Raw genomic sequence first — 18,358 nt, forward strand, 5'->3', positions numbered from 1 at the left:
TTGTGGACTTGATATTGCCTGAACAAAGTATGTCCACTGATGTTATTTAGCCTGTCGCCTATCAGTTTGCTACTTTATTAGAACATCGTTTTGGACACCGAGAGTACTTCATAGGTGCTTATTGTGTCATAAAACTGGCTACACTGCTTTTGAAGGACTAAGATGTAAATACATGTAATATGATGTAAGATGTTTAAGACTGTTCTCTTCTATTAAAGGCTTTTCCCTTTTTTGAAAGAAGATGAATACACTAATAAAGAGATTAACTCTTACCCTAGAAGCAACAGGCTCTGACATTGAATCTTCACGGGTTTGTCCACTAATGTCCTTTGGATCACCCTCCAAGTCAGAAATCAGTGATAACACATTGTAGCAAATTGTTGCATATTGCAAAGGCTTTTTCAAAAGAATGATGTGGTGAATTGTTAGAATACCTGAATGCCTTGCAGCTAAAGTATTGGTTTTTTATTTCTTGAATTCTAGAATAATTTTTCATTCTTCTTTTTTTTTTCCACCCCTCCCAGTCATTGTTAAGATATATTCTTGGTTCTTCCTTTCTAGTATCTCCTACCTTATTTCTTCCATTTCAATCCTGTAGAAACCATCCTGTTTGAGCCCTTCATTACTCATCTTGGGGCATCTATCCTAGCCCCTAATTGCCTTTTCTGTTCCATATTTAGAGCATCTCCAGGGTTTTTGTTTTTGTTTAATCTATTTCTTGGGTCATAAACAGTCCAATCAAACACACAAACACGCACACACACACCAGAAAAAATACCCTTCTTTCCAGATGTGTACTTTCTTGATGACCAAACTTCATGTCCTCCATTCCTCTTCTGATCTTCTTATTTCCTAGTCCCTTACTTTGCAGTCAGTTGTTCTCTGCTCCTCCTGATGGCCTGTTCCACTCTCTTGCTTTTCCATACACTATTATTTCTTATTAGGAGAATGACCTCTTTTCTGTGTGCCTTGTATCATTTCTCTTATTTTCATACTGTTATTAATTCTTTTATTGTTTGTGCTTTGATTGCTAGACTAGGTTAGAAGTTTGTTAAGGGTAGTATTTCCCTGCTGTATTTCATGCTGCTTCTTTGAGCTCCTTTTAATGCTTAACACCATGCTTTGTGTTTGGCAGGCACTTAACAGGTACTTCTGAACTTGATTATTACTTTATGTTTTCCTTCATCTATATATTTTTTTTACTGTAGTAAAATACACAGCATAAAATTAATCATGTGAGGCATATAGTTCTGTAAAATCATGTACATTTACATTGGTATACAGCAATCACTATTACGCATCTCCAGAATTTTTCCATCTTTCCCACTTGAAACTCTCTGCCCACTTAACACTAACTCTTCATTCCCGCTTTCCCACAAGTCTTTGCCACCCCCATGTCACTCTCTGTCTCCATGAATTTGACTACTCCAAGAACCTCATATTAGAAAAATCATATAATGTTTGTCCTTTTGTGACTCAGCATAATGTTTTCAAGGTTTATTGGTGTTGTAGCATGTGTCAGATTTTCTTTTAGGATTAAATAATATTCCACTGTGTGTGTATTTACAGTGTAAATACGATGTTTTGTTCATCCATTCATCTGTGGATTGACACTTGGGTTGCTTCCATCTTTTGGCTACTGTGAATAATGCTGCTGTGAACATGGGTATACAAATATCTCTTCTTTCCTGCTTTTACTTCTTTGGGATACATACTCAGAAGTGGAATTAGGGAAACATGTGGTAACTTTATGTTTGATTTTTTAAGGAATCACCATATTGTTTTTCAAGCAACTGCACCATTTTCCATCTCCACCAGCAATGTATGAGGATACCAATTGCTCCACATCTTACCACCACTTGTTATTTTCTTTTTTTTTTTTTTTAAATAATAGCCATGTTAATGGATGTGAGAGGTATCTCATTGTGGTTTTGATTTGCATTTCTCTAATGATTGGTGATGTTGAGTACCTTTTCATGTACTTATTGACCATTTGTATGTTCTTTGAAGAAATAGCTCTTTGAGTTCTTTGCTCATCTTTTAAGTTGGGTTCTTTGGTTATTTTGTTGTTGAGATGTAGGAGTTCTTTATATATCCCAGATATTAACCCTTTATCATACATACTATTTGCAAATTATTTTCTCCCATTTTTCGGTTGCCTTTTTACTTTGTTGATAGTATCCTTTGATGCACAAGTTTTAAATTTTGATGAAGTCCAGTTATCTATTTTTTTCTTTTGTTGCCTGGATTTTGGGTGTGATATTTAAGAAATTATTGCCAAATCCATTGTCTAGAAGCTTTCCCTCTATGTTTTCTTGTATGTTTATAGTTTTAGCTCTTACTGTTACTGTCATTGATCCATTTTCAGTCAGTTTTTTTGTATATGCTATAACATAAGAATCCCAAATTCATTTTTATTGCATGTGTATATCCAGTCTTCTCAGCACCACTTATGGAAGACACTATATTTTTTCCACTTAATCGTCTTTCCTCATTCATATTTTATTGAATGACCTTGAACTTCTTTGACTGTCACAGTTGTGATTGTAGTAGTAGTAGTAGTGCTTGATATATTTGTTTTAACTTTATTATGTTCTCATTTTTTTATATCTTTTCAAAGAAAATGGTGTTTTACAAATAGTATTTTATCAGGAGCTATTGTAGATACCCAAGAGAGAAGTTAATTCATTACATACAGTGATTTCCTAAGAACATTAGGGATTGATTCTCTTGGTTGAAAAAGGATGGCTGGATAGCTAGGAGGACAGGGATGATAGGAAGACTTTTTAAAACTTTCGAATTTTGAACTATCTAAATGTATTTAATTAGTTCTAAGATAGTATTACTAATTTAAATAATTAGTAATAAATGCAAGTGTTACATTACCTTTGAAACTTTTTATTTGGAATCCTGACTCATGTGTTTAGATTAGGAAATAAAATTCTTGGCTCTATTAGTATTATTTCAAATCACAGTAGTAATTTTGTTTATACTTAAATATTATGGATTGCAGAAGCACATTGGGCTGCTTCTACCCATTTTGAGTAGCAGTACTTCTATAAAACTGAAATGGGAAGTAGATCTGGCACGCAGGAGCAATATTAGGGAATCCATCTGTTTAATTAGAGAATGTCCTTAGTTGGGTAAAAGGGTTAGAATTGCAGTCTTCTTTGGAGACTGATTAAAAATAATAGATAAAATAAAGAATGATGTGCTCAATGAGCTACAATTCAAATAGAGGAAATTTAATGGGAAATGATTACATTAGTAGCAGATGGACTTGCTTCCTGAATTGCAATCTTACTGGAAATCCTAGACCAGCTTAAATTTGTTTTTCAGATTTAGAGTCTGATAGGAAGATAGATTTGTTTATTTGGTGTGCTGTTGTGATTCTTACTGTGTCTTTAACTGTGTCTTTTGGCTATTTCATTTTTGCTAGGCTATTTTTATGATTCCCACAAATCCACCACCAACATTCAGGAAGCCAGAACTTTGGTCCGATGATTTCACCGATTTTGTTAAAAAGTGTCTCGTGAAGAATCCTGAGCAGAGAGCTACTGCAACACAGCTTTTACAGGTCAGTGCTCATTCACCTAAGGGAAAGATGTTTTCTCTGTACCTGGTAGCTGTCTCACACTGACTGGAATTGTGGTGGGTTTATTTAACTGATTTCTCAAGATGTAAATCTGCGAGGATATATGGATTGACAAAGACACACCATTCTTCTCCTACATGTTTTCTTTGTCTCATTTTTTTCTTTTCTGCTTTCCAAATTCAATCTTCTGTCTTTTCCCTTTTTTCTGTTTCTTTGTTGTTGTTGTCAACTCTTTCTTCCAGAGTTGTTTAAAACAAAATTTCCAAAGTGTTCTCATTTCAGAAATGAGTTATTTTCTCCACTATTACTATTTTTCATGTTTTTTCCCTGATGTGTTATTTGTTGACCCAGCAATTATTCTTTGACTTTTTGATCTACCATACAGTATATAAATACAAGATCCCTGAGTTCCTTGAAAATATCCCATGTTGTATATACATACTGGTTACAAGATTACTTATGTCCTTTTAGTACTCCTGTTATGAGTAGATTTTATATTCAGAGCGCCAGGAATTTTTTTTCTCTTAATCTGCCTTGATATCTAACACAGTCAGAAACAATTTAACATTTTAATAGGTTTTTGTGTCTTTATTTTCCCCACCAAATTGGCTTAGATCTCTGAGCTAATAAGACTCGATATTTGGAAATTAATTCTTTTTTGACCCAGCAATTACATTCTAGAAATTTGTTTTACAGAAAAATTTAACCATGTGTGATATAACTTATGTGTAAAAGTATTTGTAGTACATTGTAATGGCAAAGGATTGGAAATAACATAAATATCTGCGAACAAGTTGGAAGCAATCTAAGGTCCACTGAGAGGAGTGATTGGCAGAATACACACACCTACACACACATATATGTATATATCATTGTAATTTATATTATTATATTCATTATAATATTCACTCAGTCATATATACCCACCAATATGTTATATTAACATATAAATAATAAAGAATATAATTACATATTTCATTATAATTTCTTTTTTTTTTTCTAAGATTTTATTTATTTGTCAGAGAAAGAGCAAACACAATCGGGGAATGGCAGGCAGAGGGAGAAGCAGGCTTCCTGCTGAGCAAGGAGCCTGATAGAGGACTGGATTCCAGGACCCCAGGATCATGACCTGAGCTGAAGGCAGACGCTTAACTGACTGAGCCACCCAGGTGTCCCTGTAATGTCTTTCACATATAAATCATGTGCATATGCCCGTGTCAGAGCTTGTAGTAGAGTAGCTCTGGAAAAATAATCAAGAAACTGGCCTCCAGGGGCGCCTGGGTGGCTCAGTGGGTTAAGCCGCTGCCTTCGGCTCAGGTCATGATCCCAGGTCCTGGGTTCGAGCCCCATATCGGGCTTTCTGCTCGGCAGGGAGCCTGCTTCCTCCTCTCTCTCTGCCTGCCTCTCTGCTTACTTGTGATTTCTCTCTGTCAAATAAATAAATAAAATCTTTAAAAAAAAAAAAAAAAAGAAAGAAACTGGCCTCCAGAGAAAGTAACTGCATGGCTGAGAAGCAGGAGTGGGATGGAGACATACATTTTTCTGAATGCTTTTTGAGCCTTTTGAGTTCCATGTTATATGTAGGGATTACCTTTCAAAAATTAATTAATTGAAACATTTATTTTGAAATATTGTCAGCATTTCAAAGGAATTTTGAGCACATAACCCAAGGGTTGATTGATATTGTTGAGTATCTGAATTAGTCAACCCCAAGGAAGGCAAGAAAGGAGTGGGGAGAAAAGAAAAACAGAAAAAGTGGGACAGATAACGTAAAAAATGATGGTGAAAATAAATCCAAGTATATCTGGTAACTGATTTTTAGATAATGTAACAAATATTTCTTTGTAGACTTTGGTCCATAATCTTTTCTGATCTTAAGAAAATAAATTCTGGGTTTTTGTTTTTTGGTTTTTTTTTTTTACTTTGAGTTTTTAGGATAAAAAAGAATTTAAGAAATATTCCAGGGGCACCTGGGAGGCTCAGTCAGTCCGTCAGTTGAGTGTCTAACTCTTGGTTTTGGCTTAAGTTATGATCTCATGGATCATGAGATTGAACTCTGTGCTCAGTGGGGAGTCTGCTGGAGTTTTTCTCCCTCTGCCCATCTCCCCACTCTCTGTCTCTCTCCCTCTCTCAAATAAATAAATCTTAAAAAAAAAAAAAAAGAAAAGAAAGAAATATTCCAGTATAATTCTTAATTTTTGTGAATGATGGTCTTGAAGCCCAGAAAGGTTAAATGACTCACTGAAGATCACACCGTGAACGTGACTGTGGTAGGTTTATTCCATTTGTCCCCTAGCTCCACTCTTTCTCCACTCTGTTTTCTGCCCAAGACGTTGACCTATATGGGCTACATTAACAAGCTCTCTAGTCTCTAGTTGGGTTTGGCTCAAACATCTTTCTTTATAATAAGAGTAAACTGTGCAACTAATTTTGTATAGTGCTTATGAGCCAGTATTTGCTTTCTTGATTTTTTTCTCTATTGAGCTACTGTTGACTGCTCAAGGCCCTCTGTTACAATGTACTCTTCCTTGTCTAGCTTTTTTTTTTTTTTTAAGATTTATTTATTTGAGAGAGATAGAGAGCATGCACAATCATGAGCAGCAGAGGCACAGGGAGAGGGAGAGAGAATCTCCAGCAGACCATGCTGAGTGTGGAGTCTGCAGTGGGGTGTGATCTCATGACCCTGAGATCAAAGACCTGAGCTGAAACCAAGAGTTGAGAGCTTAACTGACTGTGCCACCCGGCATCCCCCTGGCCTACCTTTTTAACTGACCCCTTGCTACCTCCTTTCTTTTCCTGTATAAATTCTGAAATAATAGACTTGTAGTTTCTTATACAGACCATGCTTTTTCAATCCTCTATACCTTTTCTCACACTGTTTCCCCTACCACAACCTAGTTTAAAAACCCCATTCACAAACAGACTCCTTCTTACTCTTTTAATTGTTTCTAATTCAAATTAGGTATTCCTCCAGGAAGACTTCCTCTCATCCTCATTTAGGTTAGTTGTCATTCCGTGGTGTTCCCATAAGTGCATATCAATATTGGTATCTGGTGCTTAATTCATGTGTATTGGAGGGGCGCCTGGGTGGCTCAGTGGGATAAGCCTCTGCCTTCGGCTCAGGTCATGATTTTGGGGTCCTGGGATTGAGCCCCACATTGGGCTCTCTGCTCTGTAGGGAGACTGCTTCCCCCTGTCTCTCTACCTGCCTCTCTGTCTTCTTGTGATCTCTCTCTCTGTCAAATAAATAAATAAAATCTTTTTAAAAATTACATGTGTATTAGATAGAATAATTATCTTGAGTCTCAGACTCATTTGAGTCTTATTTTGCTAGATGCCTAGAAGCCATTCTGTCCCTTAAAGGAGTTTTGCACACCTTACATATTATGAATTGATTTATGACTCTCGGAGGACAGTCTTACTATGAAGTTTTAGTGGACACATCTATAGCCTACCTGGAAGGTGATACCATGTTGATTTCTAGACCCTGAAAAAGAAACAGTTTTTAAAAGGAAATTCATGCTGAATTGTTATGGTGGTTTATTCTCCATGGCACAGCATAAATAATTGCTTGAATTTGAAGAATCATACACTGAAAGGATCCTTTGAAATTGTTAGTTAACTCATAGTAGTTTTTAAAAGATGAGTTAATTGAAACCCCAAAGATGTTAAAGGACAGGGTTCAGGTTCAGCCTAGTGGCACTAGAGTTGCTGGTGGGCAGCCTCCAACCTAAAGTCAACTTCTGCCCCAGGAAGTTCTTCTGTGATCATGTGAGGTTGACTGAGATCTGCCATTATTTGAATTGACCCCTGGGCTTGGCTGGAACAGATGGTGTCCTGGGTTACTCTGCACTCCTGTGGCATGTGACTTACTTTTCATTTCACCAGTTCAGCTGAGTAGTAGAAACTATCTACCTTGTTGTCCCTCCCATTTACAGTAGTCAAAGTACTTTCTCTTCATACTTTAAGATCTTTATCAAACTATGTTATAGTGTTTGCTCTAAGCTTTAAACAATTGAGAAAACTCAAGAGAATAAGGGAAATCTTTTGTATTTACGCTATTTTTGTTCTTTCCATTGTTCTTTCTCCTAATGTTTCACAGTCCTTCCTTCTATTACTTCCTTTCTGTCTAGAGGACTTCCTGTAAGCCATTTTTTTAAGGTAGGTCTGTAGTAACAAATTCTTAGTTTTCCTTCATCTGAGAATGTCTGGTCTTCCTCTTCTTTCCTGAGGAAATACTTTTATGTTCTGTTGATCTTTATTACAATAACTGTCTATTGACATATAATTATGAAAATTACATTTTGAAGCTGTATTGCTGCCTTAAAAGGTTGTCTGTCTCAAATTGTACTTGTCCCTTTACTTTCTCTGACCCTTCCCCAGCCCCCCTCATAAAAAAGTCATCGAAGAGGTGCTAGGTGGCTCAGTCAGTTGAGCATTTGACTCTTGATTTCAGCTCAGGTCATGATCTCAGGGTGGTGAGACTGAGCCCCACATCGGGCTCCATGCTCCAGACTCCCATGTGGAGCCTACTTGAGATTCTCTCTCTCTCTGCCTCTCCTCCTGCTAACTCATGTGCTTGTTCGCTCTCTCTCAAAAAAAAAAAAAAAAAAAAAAAAAGTCATTGAAAACTCAGGCCTATTCTTTTTTTTTTTTTTATTAACATATAATGTATTATTAGCCCCAGGGGTACAGGTCTTTGAATTGCCAGGTTTATATACTTCACAGCACTCACCCTAGCACATACCCTCCCCAGTGTCCATAAACCTAGGCCTATTCTTGTGGTTTCCCTTCTGTTTATCAGAATCATAGTAGCAAACTCAAATATTGTAGCTAGATCAGGATAATGCAAAAAAAAAAAAAAGAAGTTAAAAGTTTTATACGTAGTATAGAAATGAGACAATTATGTTCTGAAAAGTATTTTTCTTCTATTGCTGTTATTTTGCTATTGGGGATGATTACATTATTTAAAAGATAATAGAGTAAAAAAAATATATAAGAGAAGTAATGAAGTAGTTGCCCTCCTTTTCACCACTGTCAGTTTATTAAGGTTAATTTAAAATTTGTATGTATTACCAAAATAATTTTATTTTCATACGTAATATCACCAATCTCTTAGTTTTATGGCTTTTAATTAATTACTTTTTAATTTTTTTTTTTATTCATTTATTTGACAGAGAGAGATCACAAGCAGGCAGAGAGGCAGGCAGAGAGGAGGAAGCAGGCTCCCTGCTGAGCAGAGAGCCCGATGCGGGGCTCGATCCCAGGACCCTGAGATCATGACCTGAGCCGAAGGCAGCGGCTTAACCCACTGAGCCACCCAGGCGCCCCTACTTTTTAATTTTTAAAAGTTTTTATTTAAACTCCAGTTATCTAACATACTGTGTAATATTAGTTTCAGGTGTACAATATGTGTTTCAACACTTCCATACAACACCCGGTACTTATCACGACAAGTACATTCCTTAATCCCCACCACCCACCTCTCTCTGGTAACTGAAGATCACCACTCATTAAAAAGTTCTTCTTATCTTTTTCACTATCTAATTTATACTTTCTTTGGACAATTATATTTTTAAGGGTAAGGTAGTTTTATTAACAGGATTGCGTTTTTTGTGCGTGCTTTAATAGTTTCCTAGAATCAAGTTAAACCTAAAAACAAAATCTCAATTTCTAAAGCAGCTGAAATAATTCTCTTTTCTTAATGTATACATTTAATTCTGGTTGAAAGAACAGTCATTGAAGCCGATGATCCTGGTTAGCATTTATGCCTTTTTTAAATGTATTTTAGTTATCACTCAGAGAAATCTTTTGAATTTATACCATTGAATTTTACTCTTCCAGCATCCTTTTATCAAGAATGCAAAGCCTGTATCAATTTTAAGAGACCTGATCACAGAAGCTATGGAGATCAAAGCTAAAAGACATGAAGAGCAGCAGCGAGAATTGGAAGAGGAGGAAGAAAATTCGGTTCGTAAATACCCTCAAAAAGTCTATTTCTTTTCTTCTGAGTAATTTTTAATAACAAAATAACATAATTATGTATCACATTTTATGATGTCTAATGCTTCTCTTCTTCACTAATAATGTTTTCCTTCTTTTAAATTGTAGAATTTTTTCTGGTTTAGGATCCAGAGATGAATACCTCTTGGTATTCAGATAGTTGTAAAATTTGAAAACACAAATATTTTATTTTTTTACTGATTGAAAATGTCATTGATAGTATTATATTTTCCCACAGAAGTTTGTTTTAATCTTATAGTTACACAAATAGTATTATTTTGCTAATTTACATTTAGTTTTAATTTCAGAGACTAGTTATCCAATGGGGATTTCTTGAAATTCTTTTACCCTTTTAACCAATTATTAAACCTTGTGTCATAAGGTATCCCGGGACAAGAACTAGTGTGCATCTTGGCAGAGTAGATTTTTGATCAACTTTGAGACAGATGTTTTAAACTTATTTTATAGATGTAAGATTTTTACTAATGAATCCACCATTCAGAATTTTAAATAACATCTTTATAAAGATGGTTTTATTTGTAGCTGTGGGATTGTGTATTAATTCTATAAAGTTAAATAAGTGATACGGAATGAGGTAAAGGCCTTGGTTTTTGCATTCAAAGGGCTTTATACTTCCCACCCTAGGTTCCTGTGTGTTGGTAGGTACAGTTATTGATTTCTCATTTGTAAATGCTGATTTTTTTCTAGATTTTTTTGGTAGTTTTAAAAGCACTTTTATGGGGCGCCTGGGTGGCACAGCGGGTTGAGCCGCTGACTTCGGCTCGGGTCATGATCTCAGGGTCCTGGGATCGAGCCCCGCATCGGGCTCTCTGCTCAGCAGAGAACCTGCTTCCTCCTCTCTCTCTGCCTGCCTCTCTGCCTGCTTGTGATCTCTCTCTGTCAAATAAATAAATAAAATCTTTAAAAAAAAAAAAATAAAAGCACTTTTATCGGGGCGCCTGGGTGGCTCAGAGGGTTAAAGCCTCTGCCTTCTTCAGCTCAGGTCATGATCCCAGGGTCCCGGGATTGAGCCCCGCATCGGGCTCTCTGCTCAGCAGGGAGCCTGCTTCCTTCTCTCTCTCTGCCTGCTTCTCTGCCTACTTGTGATCTCTGTCTGTCCAATAAATAAATAAAATCTTAAAATAATAAATAAAAGCACTTTTATCATATATTATCATATATTATTTATCATATATTTGTCATATACCATATATATTATTTATCATGTATTATTTCATTTTATCTTTTAAAAAAAGATTGGTCACATATATATGTTATTATCCCATTTTGCAGATGAGTGAAATTAGGTTAGGAGAGAAGTGATTTACCGAATTTCACAAAGCTAATGAGGAACCAAGAATAAAAATAAAAAACTTGTAAGATCCCATGTTCATTCATTAATGCTTTATGCTCACTTTTCAATCAAATGTTTACCAGTACTTCAGAAATAAACATCGTTGACTTATCAGAGTTACATAATTTCTGATAAGTTTATATTCACAAAAATATCTAGTTTTTGCCCTTCTGTGGTTGTACCCATCTGCCTTGCTTTTACCTTATGCAAGCTTCATATGAGTGCTGGGCTGGTAAACTACCTTCAGTTAGCTGTCAGTGGCGATTGATTGTTTTGCTTTGTTCTGTCTTCCCTACATAATTATAGGCCAGTTTCCATTTTTGATGAATAAAGAACCATTGATGACTCCAGAGCTTACCAGTTTTTACTAGTCTTAATACCTTGCTATAGTCACTTCAGTGATTTTCTGCTGCTTCAGTGATCTCTTTCTTCACTATTTTCTTCTCCTCTGCTGAGCTCCAGCATGACTGATCTTCTTTCAGATTTTTTTTTAATTTTTTCTTTTGATTTCTTTTTTTATTATGTTCAGTTAGTACATCATTATATATAGTACATATATATATATATATATATATATATATATAGTATAGTACATCATTAGTTTTTGATGTAGTGTTCAAAGATTCATTAGTTACGTATATACCCAGTGCACATCACAGCACATGTCCTTCTTAATACCCATCACCATGTTACCCCCTCCCCTCTGAAACCCTCACTTTGTTTCCTGGGGTCCATATCCGTAGTCTCTCATGGTTCATCTCCCTCTCTGATTTCTCCCTGTTCAGATTTCCCTCCCTTCCCCTGCGATCCTCCGTGCTATTGCTTATGTTCCTCATATGAGTGAAACCATATGGTAATTGTCTTTCTCTGCTTGACTTACTTCACTTAGTATAAACCCTTCCAGTTCCATCCATGTCGATGCAAATGGTAGGTATTCATCCTTTCCGATGGCTGAGTAATATTCCATTGTATATATATATACCACATCTTATTTATCCACTCATCTGTTGAAGGGCATCTTGGTTCCTTCCACAGTTTGGTTGTTGTGGACATTGCTGCTATGAACATTGGGGTACATGTGCCCCTTCTTTTCACTGCATCTGTACCTTTGGAGTAATACCTAGTAGTACAATTCCTGGGTTGTAGAGTAGCTCTATTTTTAACATCTTAAGGAACCTCCATACTGTTTTCCAGAGTAGCTGTACCAGCTTACATTCTCACCAACAGTGTAAGAAGGTTCCCCTTTCTCTGCATCCTCACCAACATTTGTTGTTTCCTGTTTTGTTTATTTTTGCCATTCTAATTGGTGTAAGGTGGTATCTCATTATAGTTTTGATTTGTATTTCCCTGATGGCTAATGATGTTGAGCACTTTTTCATGTTTCTGTTAGCCATTTGTATGTCTTCTTTGGACATGTCTGTTCATGTCTTCTGCCCATTTTTTGACTGGGTTATTTGTTTTTTGAGTGTTGAGTTTGAGAAGTTCTTTATAGATCTTAGATATCAGCCCTTTATCTGCAGTGTCATTTGCAAATACCTTCTCCCATTCCGTGGGTTGCCTCTTTGTTTTGTTGACTGTTTCCTTTGCTGTGCAGAAGCTTTTGATCTTGATGAAGTCCCAAAAGTTCATTTTTGCTTTTGTTTCCCTTGCCTTTGGAGACATGTCTTGAAAGAAGTTGCTGTGGCCAATGTTGAAGTGGTTACTGCCTATGTTCTCCTCTAGGATTTTGTTGGATTCCTGTCTCACATTGAGGTCTTTCACCCGTTTTGAGTTTTATCTTTGTGTATGGTGTAAGGGAATCATTCAGTTCCACTCTTCTATATGCAGCTGTCCAGTTTTCCCAGCACCACTTATTGAAGAGACTGTCTTTTTTCAAAATTTTTTTTATTTCTGATGTGGCCAAAAACCTTTCCTTCCTTTGCTTGAAACATTTCTTCCTGAGTACTGGAGTCACTTGGTTCTTATCTTTTGAGTCTCAGCTTTAAATACCACATGCTCCAAAACTTAGCAGCAATATATATTACAACTTATTACAACTTAACAATACACATTTATTATTTCATGATATCTATAGATCAGTTATTTCAGAAGTGGCTTAGTTGATGACTCTTCTAAGATAGCTCACCCATAGGGCTGTTGGTGTGCAGCTTCCTTTCCCTGTCATGTGGGACTCTCTTTAGGGCTACTCGAGAGTCCTGTCAGCATGGCAGCTGGCTTCTCTTAGAGTAAGTGATCCAAGAGGAAATCCCATTGCTTTTTTGACATAGTCTGAGGTTGCACACTGCCACATTTGATTTGTTAAAAGAAGTTACTGGTCATGGACAGTGGTGGAGTGGGGAGCTCCAAGAACCTATGCCTTCACAGATTTACAGGCAAGAACCTATGCCTGCCACCGCCCATTTTCTAGCTTGGCAGCAGCCTTGGGAACAGCAGCAGAGAGGGGTGGTGGGGGGAGTGGTAAGAACCTTGTTCTCAGAAAACTGTGGCTTTGCATTTTGTCCTGCCTGGTCATTCCCTGAGGGACCAGCACAGAGACTTGCCTTTGTTTTGGGCCCCTGAGGTAGAGCAGCTTCCTGGATGGTGTCTTTCAAAAACATCTAAACTTACTGGAGCTAATAAACAAGTTCAGCACAGTTTCAGGGTATAAGATCAACATACAAAAATCAGTTATGTTTTCATCAGAATAAATTTAAGCAAGAAGGTGAAAGATTTGTACAGTGAAAAAGTACAAAACATTTCCAAAAGAAAGAGTACCTATGACATCAGCAGAAGGATATCCTGTATAAAGGGACTGGTAGACTTAATAATGTTAAGATAACAATATTTTCCAAAGTGATTCACAGATTAATCCAATCCCTATCAAAATATCACTGATCTTTTTTGCAAAATGGGAAAAGCCAACGCTCAAATTCAGATGGATCAAGGGGACCCCAAACAGCTAAAACAATATTGAAAAAGAAGAACAAAGTTGATGTATTCACCTCCCAATTTCAAAACTTAACATAAGGCTGTAGTAAGCAGATGTGGTACCAGCATAAGGATAAATATACAGACCAATGGAATAGAATTGAGAGTCCAGAAGTAAACCCATACATCTATGGCCAGTTGATTTTCAACAAAGGTATTTCTTTGGTGAAAAAACAGATGGTACTGGGACAACTGAATAGCCACATATAAAAGAATGAACTTGGACCCCTACCTCTCATCATATACAAAGGCCTTTTGATATAAGATCTGATTGGATGGATCAACAAACTAAATATGATTTTAAAACACTTAGGAGAAACCAGAAGTAATCTTCTTGACTTTGGATTTGGCAATGGATTCTTAGATGACCAAAGCATGAGTAACAAAAGAAAAAATTGATCACAATATAAAACTCTATATGTTAAAGGATATTATGAAGAAATGAAAAGATATCCTATGAAATGGAAGAAGATATTTACAGATTATGTGTCTGGTAAGGATCTAGTATCCAAGACATGTAAAGAACTCTGGCAACTCAACAAGAGAAAGACCTAATTGAAAAATAAGGAAAGGATTTAAGTAGACATTTCTCCAAAGGTATACAAATGGCCAACAAGAACACAAAATGAGGCTCAGCAACATTAGTCATTAGGGAAATGCAAATCAAATCCACAATGGGATATTACTATACACCTACTAGGTGTGCTATTACTAAACAAACAAAACCAGGAAATAACAAGTGTTGATAAGGATATGGAGAAATTGGAGCCTTCATACACTGCTGATGAAAATAAAAAATGGTACAGCTTTCATGGAAAACAGTTTGCACCCTGAAACTGTGCTGAACTTCCTTAAAATGTTAAACAGAATTACCATATGATCTAACAATTCCACTTATAAGTATATACCCAGAAGAATTGAAAACAGTCCATAGCACTATTCACGATAGACAAAAGTGGATAAATTGTGGCATATACATACAATGGAATATTATTCAGCCATAAAAAGAAATAGTGATACATGATACTATGTATAAACCTTATATCATGAAGTGAAAGAAGTCAGACATAAAAAGTTATATCGTATAATATGAATTATCTGAAATAGGTAAATCCTCAGTGACAAAAATCAGATTGGTACTTGCAAGAGACTGGAGATGGGGAGTAACTGTTTGATGAGTGAACTCTTTTCTTCTAGGGTGATGAAAATATTTTGATACTAGATCGAGGTGTTGGTTTACAACATTGTGAACGTACTAAATGAATCACTTTACACTTAAAAATAATATTATGTAAAAAAATAATAATATGTTAGCTGAAGTTCAACTAACAAATCAAAACAAGTCACATAGTCTGCCTCACACTTAAGCAGAGGAGAAGTAGGCTTTACCTTTTCAGGGAAAATTTCAAAGAATTTATGGGCATGTCTTAAAACTGACAGGAACTGTCCTGTAGTTGCAAATGGTTTACATTCTTTGCACATGCACGGAATGGGTATACTTACTACCTCTCAGAAACTGTCTCTTCTTTACTCTTAAATTTTATCCCTTTACATGACCAGCTGTCAGTCCAGGATTTCATCTTCTTCTTTTTTTTTTTTTTTTTTTTAAAGATTTTATTTATTTATTTGACAGAGAGATCACAAGCAGGCAGAGAGGCAGGCAGAGAGAGAGGAGGAAGCAGGCTCCCTGCTGAGCAGAGAGCCCGATGCGGGGCTCGATCCCAGGACTCTGAGATCATGACCTGAGCCGAAGGCAGCGGCTTAACCCACTGAGCCACCCAGGCGCCCCAGGATTTCATCTTCTAAATCACATTCAGAAAGAGATGAGAATCCTTCAGTCTAGTTCAACTCAGTTTGAAGACTTACAAGCTAAAGAGTAGTTACCTGCCCCCACATACCTAGTATACAGTGGGACTCAGGCATAAGATTATCACTATAGATAGTTCTGTTCAAAAAGAATGAGGACAAGAGGCACATTAATTAGTACTCCATGGCAGTTTTGGAATCCAGCCAAGAAAGTGTTAGAAGTTCCTTGATTATTTCAGTTCTATTCCTGCCCTGTTTCTCTCCAACCTTTTGCTGTGCCCTCTTGAGTTCTTGATTCTGCTCTCTGTCATTCTTCCTTTTTAATGGAAGCTATTCTATATTTTGAACTAAATCATTTTCTCAGCCTGCTTCCTACCTGTAGAAAAGCCTGAGGGTCCAAAGTCCTCTTTTTTTTTTTTTTTAAAGATTTTATTTATTTATTTGACAGAGGGAGGGAGAGAGAGAGAGATCACAAGTAGGCAGAGCAGCAGGCAGACAGAGAGAGAAGCAGGCTCCCTGCTGAGCAGAGAGCCCGATGTGGGACTCGATCCCAGGATCCTGAGACCATGACCTGAGCCGAAGACAGAGGTTTAAACCACTGAGCCACCCAGGTTCCCCCAAAGTCCTCTTTTCATTTTGTGCTGTATCTGTTCTACTGAGACATGCTGGTGATGTTTTGGCTAAAAAACAAAAGCCCATTGTGGGTGTCCTGTAAATCTTACTGTGGTTCACTCCATTACAACAGATGATGCTCACACATTTTGTTTAAATAATTGCTTCTTTACCTTGGGCTCCTGCTAAGATTGCTATGGGGCAATGCTTTTAAGCTTCTTAAAACCCTGTTACCCATCTTGACTCTTTCTGAAGTCTTAACAAAGGATTTCCCAGTCACTTCTGAAGCTCGATTTTTAAACACTGTTTTTTGAATGTGCTTTGGATTTGATGTTTGCGTAGAAGCTTTTTCATAATTGTAGCATTGTTTGCTGTCTGAGAGGCTAGGAATTTACAAAACCAGTAAGTCCTGATTCCTTTTTTGTTTAATTATTCTTTCTTAAGCTTTTTCTCTCTCCTTTTGCATTTTGTTGTAAGTAGCAGGAAGAAACTAGGCATCACCTTAAACACTCTGCCTGGAAATCTCCCAGGTTAATAGGTACATTTTTTACTTCCCTGGTTATTATTACACAATGTCCTAAATTTTCAGCCACAGCATAATAAGAATATCCTTTCTTCAAGCTTCCCATGCAGTTCTTAAAACTCTAATTAGCCAATGATTTTTTAAAAGGCTAGTTTTAAGTTAGCTGGTATGGTTTATTGAAATATTATACAGACACTTGAATGAATGTTTAAATATTTATATAGTAAAAGAGTTAGTGCTTATTGTTTTTAAGTAAAAGAATAAGGCAAACATTCCACATGTGGTATGTTGGATGATTACTTAAAAGCAGAATGGATGGTGTTAGTAAGTTGAATTGATGAGATAAGGCACCCAATGCACCATTGACAAGCAGTTATTTTTAAAGTAGATTAAAAGATTGATAAAGAGTTTACAAGAGTCGCTTTGTCACTGGAGTTTAGGCTTTTCCCATGCAGATCACAGTGTTCAGTAAAATACAAGGAGTTGAACCGATGTAGAAGAATGTTACATTAAGTGAAATGTTGAGTAAAAAGGTGGGATACTTCTTGATGTTACATGCATGTGTGTAATATGCTTTTGCATATTTTGTATGCTTGTGCCAGGCCCTTTATTTTCACTTCCATCTAAAGAAAGTTATTTGATTTCCTATTAGTTCAATAATGATTCAGAGAAAAAGATTTTGCCTATTAATTGGCCTGGGACCATGTCTTAGGGGTTCTGTTTTTGGAAAAGAAATGGGGACTTTCTGGTGATTTCTTTATGGTTTGAACTCGAAGCTTCTCAGGCTGTGGTCCTTAATGTCTTAGGGTAGCATATCCCCTTTAAATGACTCACTGAAGCAGTGATTCTCAGCATGAGTGTGGGGAGAAATGAGGGTGCTTTGAAAAATTCACTCCTGTACAGGTGATGATATAGCCTCCATATGAGCATTTCTCAAAACCTTCCTCCTCCTCCCTGCCCCTGATTTACTAAGGGAACTTCATATCTGTCTACCTGGTGAGAACCTTTTGAACGAGGTGGAGAACAGAACTGTAAAATCGGCAGCTTCAGTTAGTCCCAAGCCTGTCATATACCTAGTTGGTTAAGTGGGTAGAATTGATCCAAGAGCAGGACAAACTGCTTGAGTTAAGTCCTCTTTGTGTTCCCATAGAACTCTGTGTCTTTGGGCAAGTTGCTAACCTGGCCACTTCACTTTCACCACTTGTAAAAAGGGAATTAATGATAGACCACACTTCATAGAATTCCTGTGGGAATATAATTTTTAAAAAATATCTGAGCACGTAGAACTGTATTATACATAGTCTGCTCAGTAAAGTTTTACTTTCATATTTATTAATGCTGTTACTTATGCCAGCAATATTGCTGTTAATTATAACATTTTGGCCAGATTTTGTTTTTGTTACTATTTGGTTTGCTTCATTTTTGGTTCCTTTGGTAGTAGTTGTTGCTGCTGCTGGTTTTGCTACTCAAAGAGCCACCAAGATGATGTCACTAATCA

The 18,358-nt window shown here is 36.6% G+C and overlaps 1 protein-coding gene across 2 annotated transcripts in view; it reads left to right on the forward strand.

Moving 5' to 3' along the window:
* STK3 (serine/threonine kinase 3) overlaps window positions 1–18,358 on the forward strand; it is a 275,511-nt gene that overhangs the window by 150,735 nt on the left and 106,418 nt on the right. For both annotated transcript variants that reach the window (XM_047725603.1, XM_047725604.1), the window contains 2 exons: window positions 3,440–3,577; window positions 9,440–9,565. In XM_047725603.1, coding sequence (XP_047581559.1) covers window positions 3,440–3,577; window positions 9,440–9,565 — 264 coding nt within the window. The remainder of the gene's footprint in view (window positions 1–3,439; window positions 3,578–9,439; window positions 9,566–18,358) is intronic.

The sequence above is a fragment of the Lutra lutra genome, chromosome 4 (genome assembly GCF_902655055.1).
Source record: "Lutra lutra chromosome 4, mLutLut1.2, whole genome shotgun sequence".
NCBI lineage: Eukaryota > Metazoa > Chordata > Mammalia > Carnivora > Mustelidae > Lutra > Lutra lutra.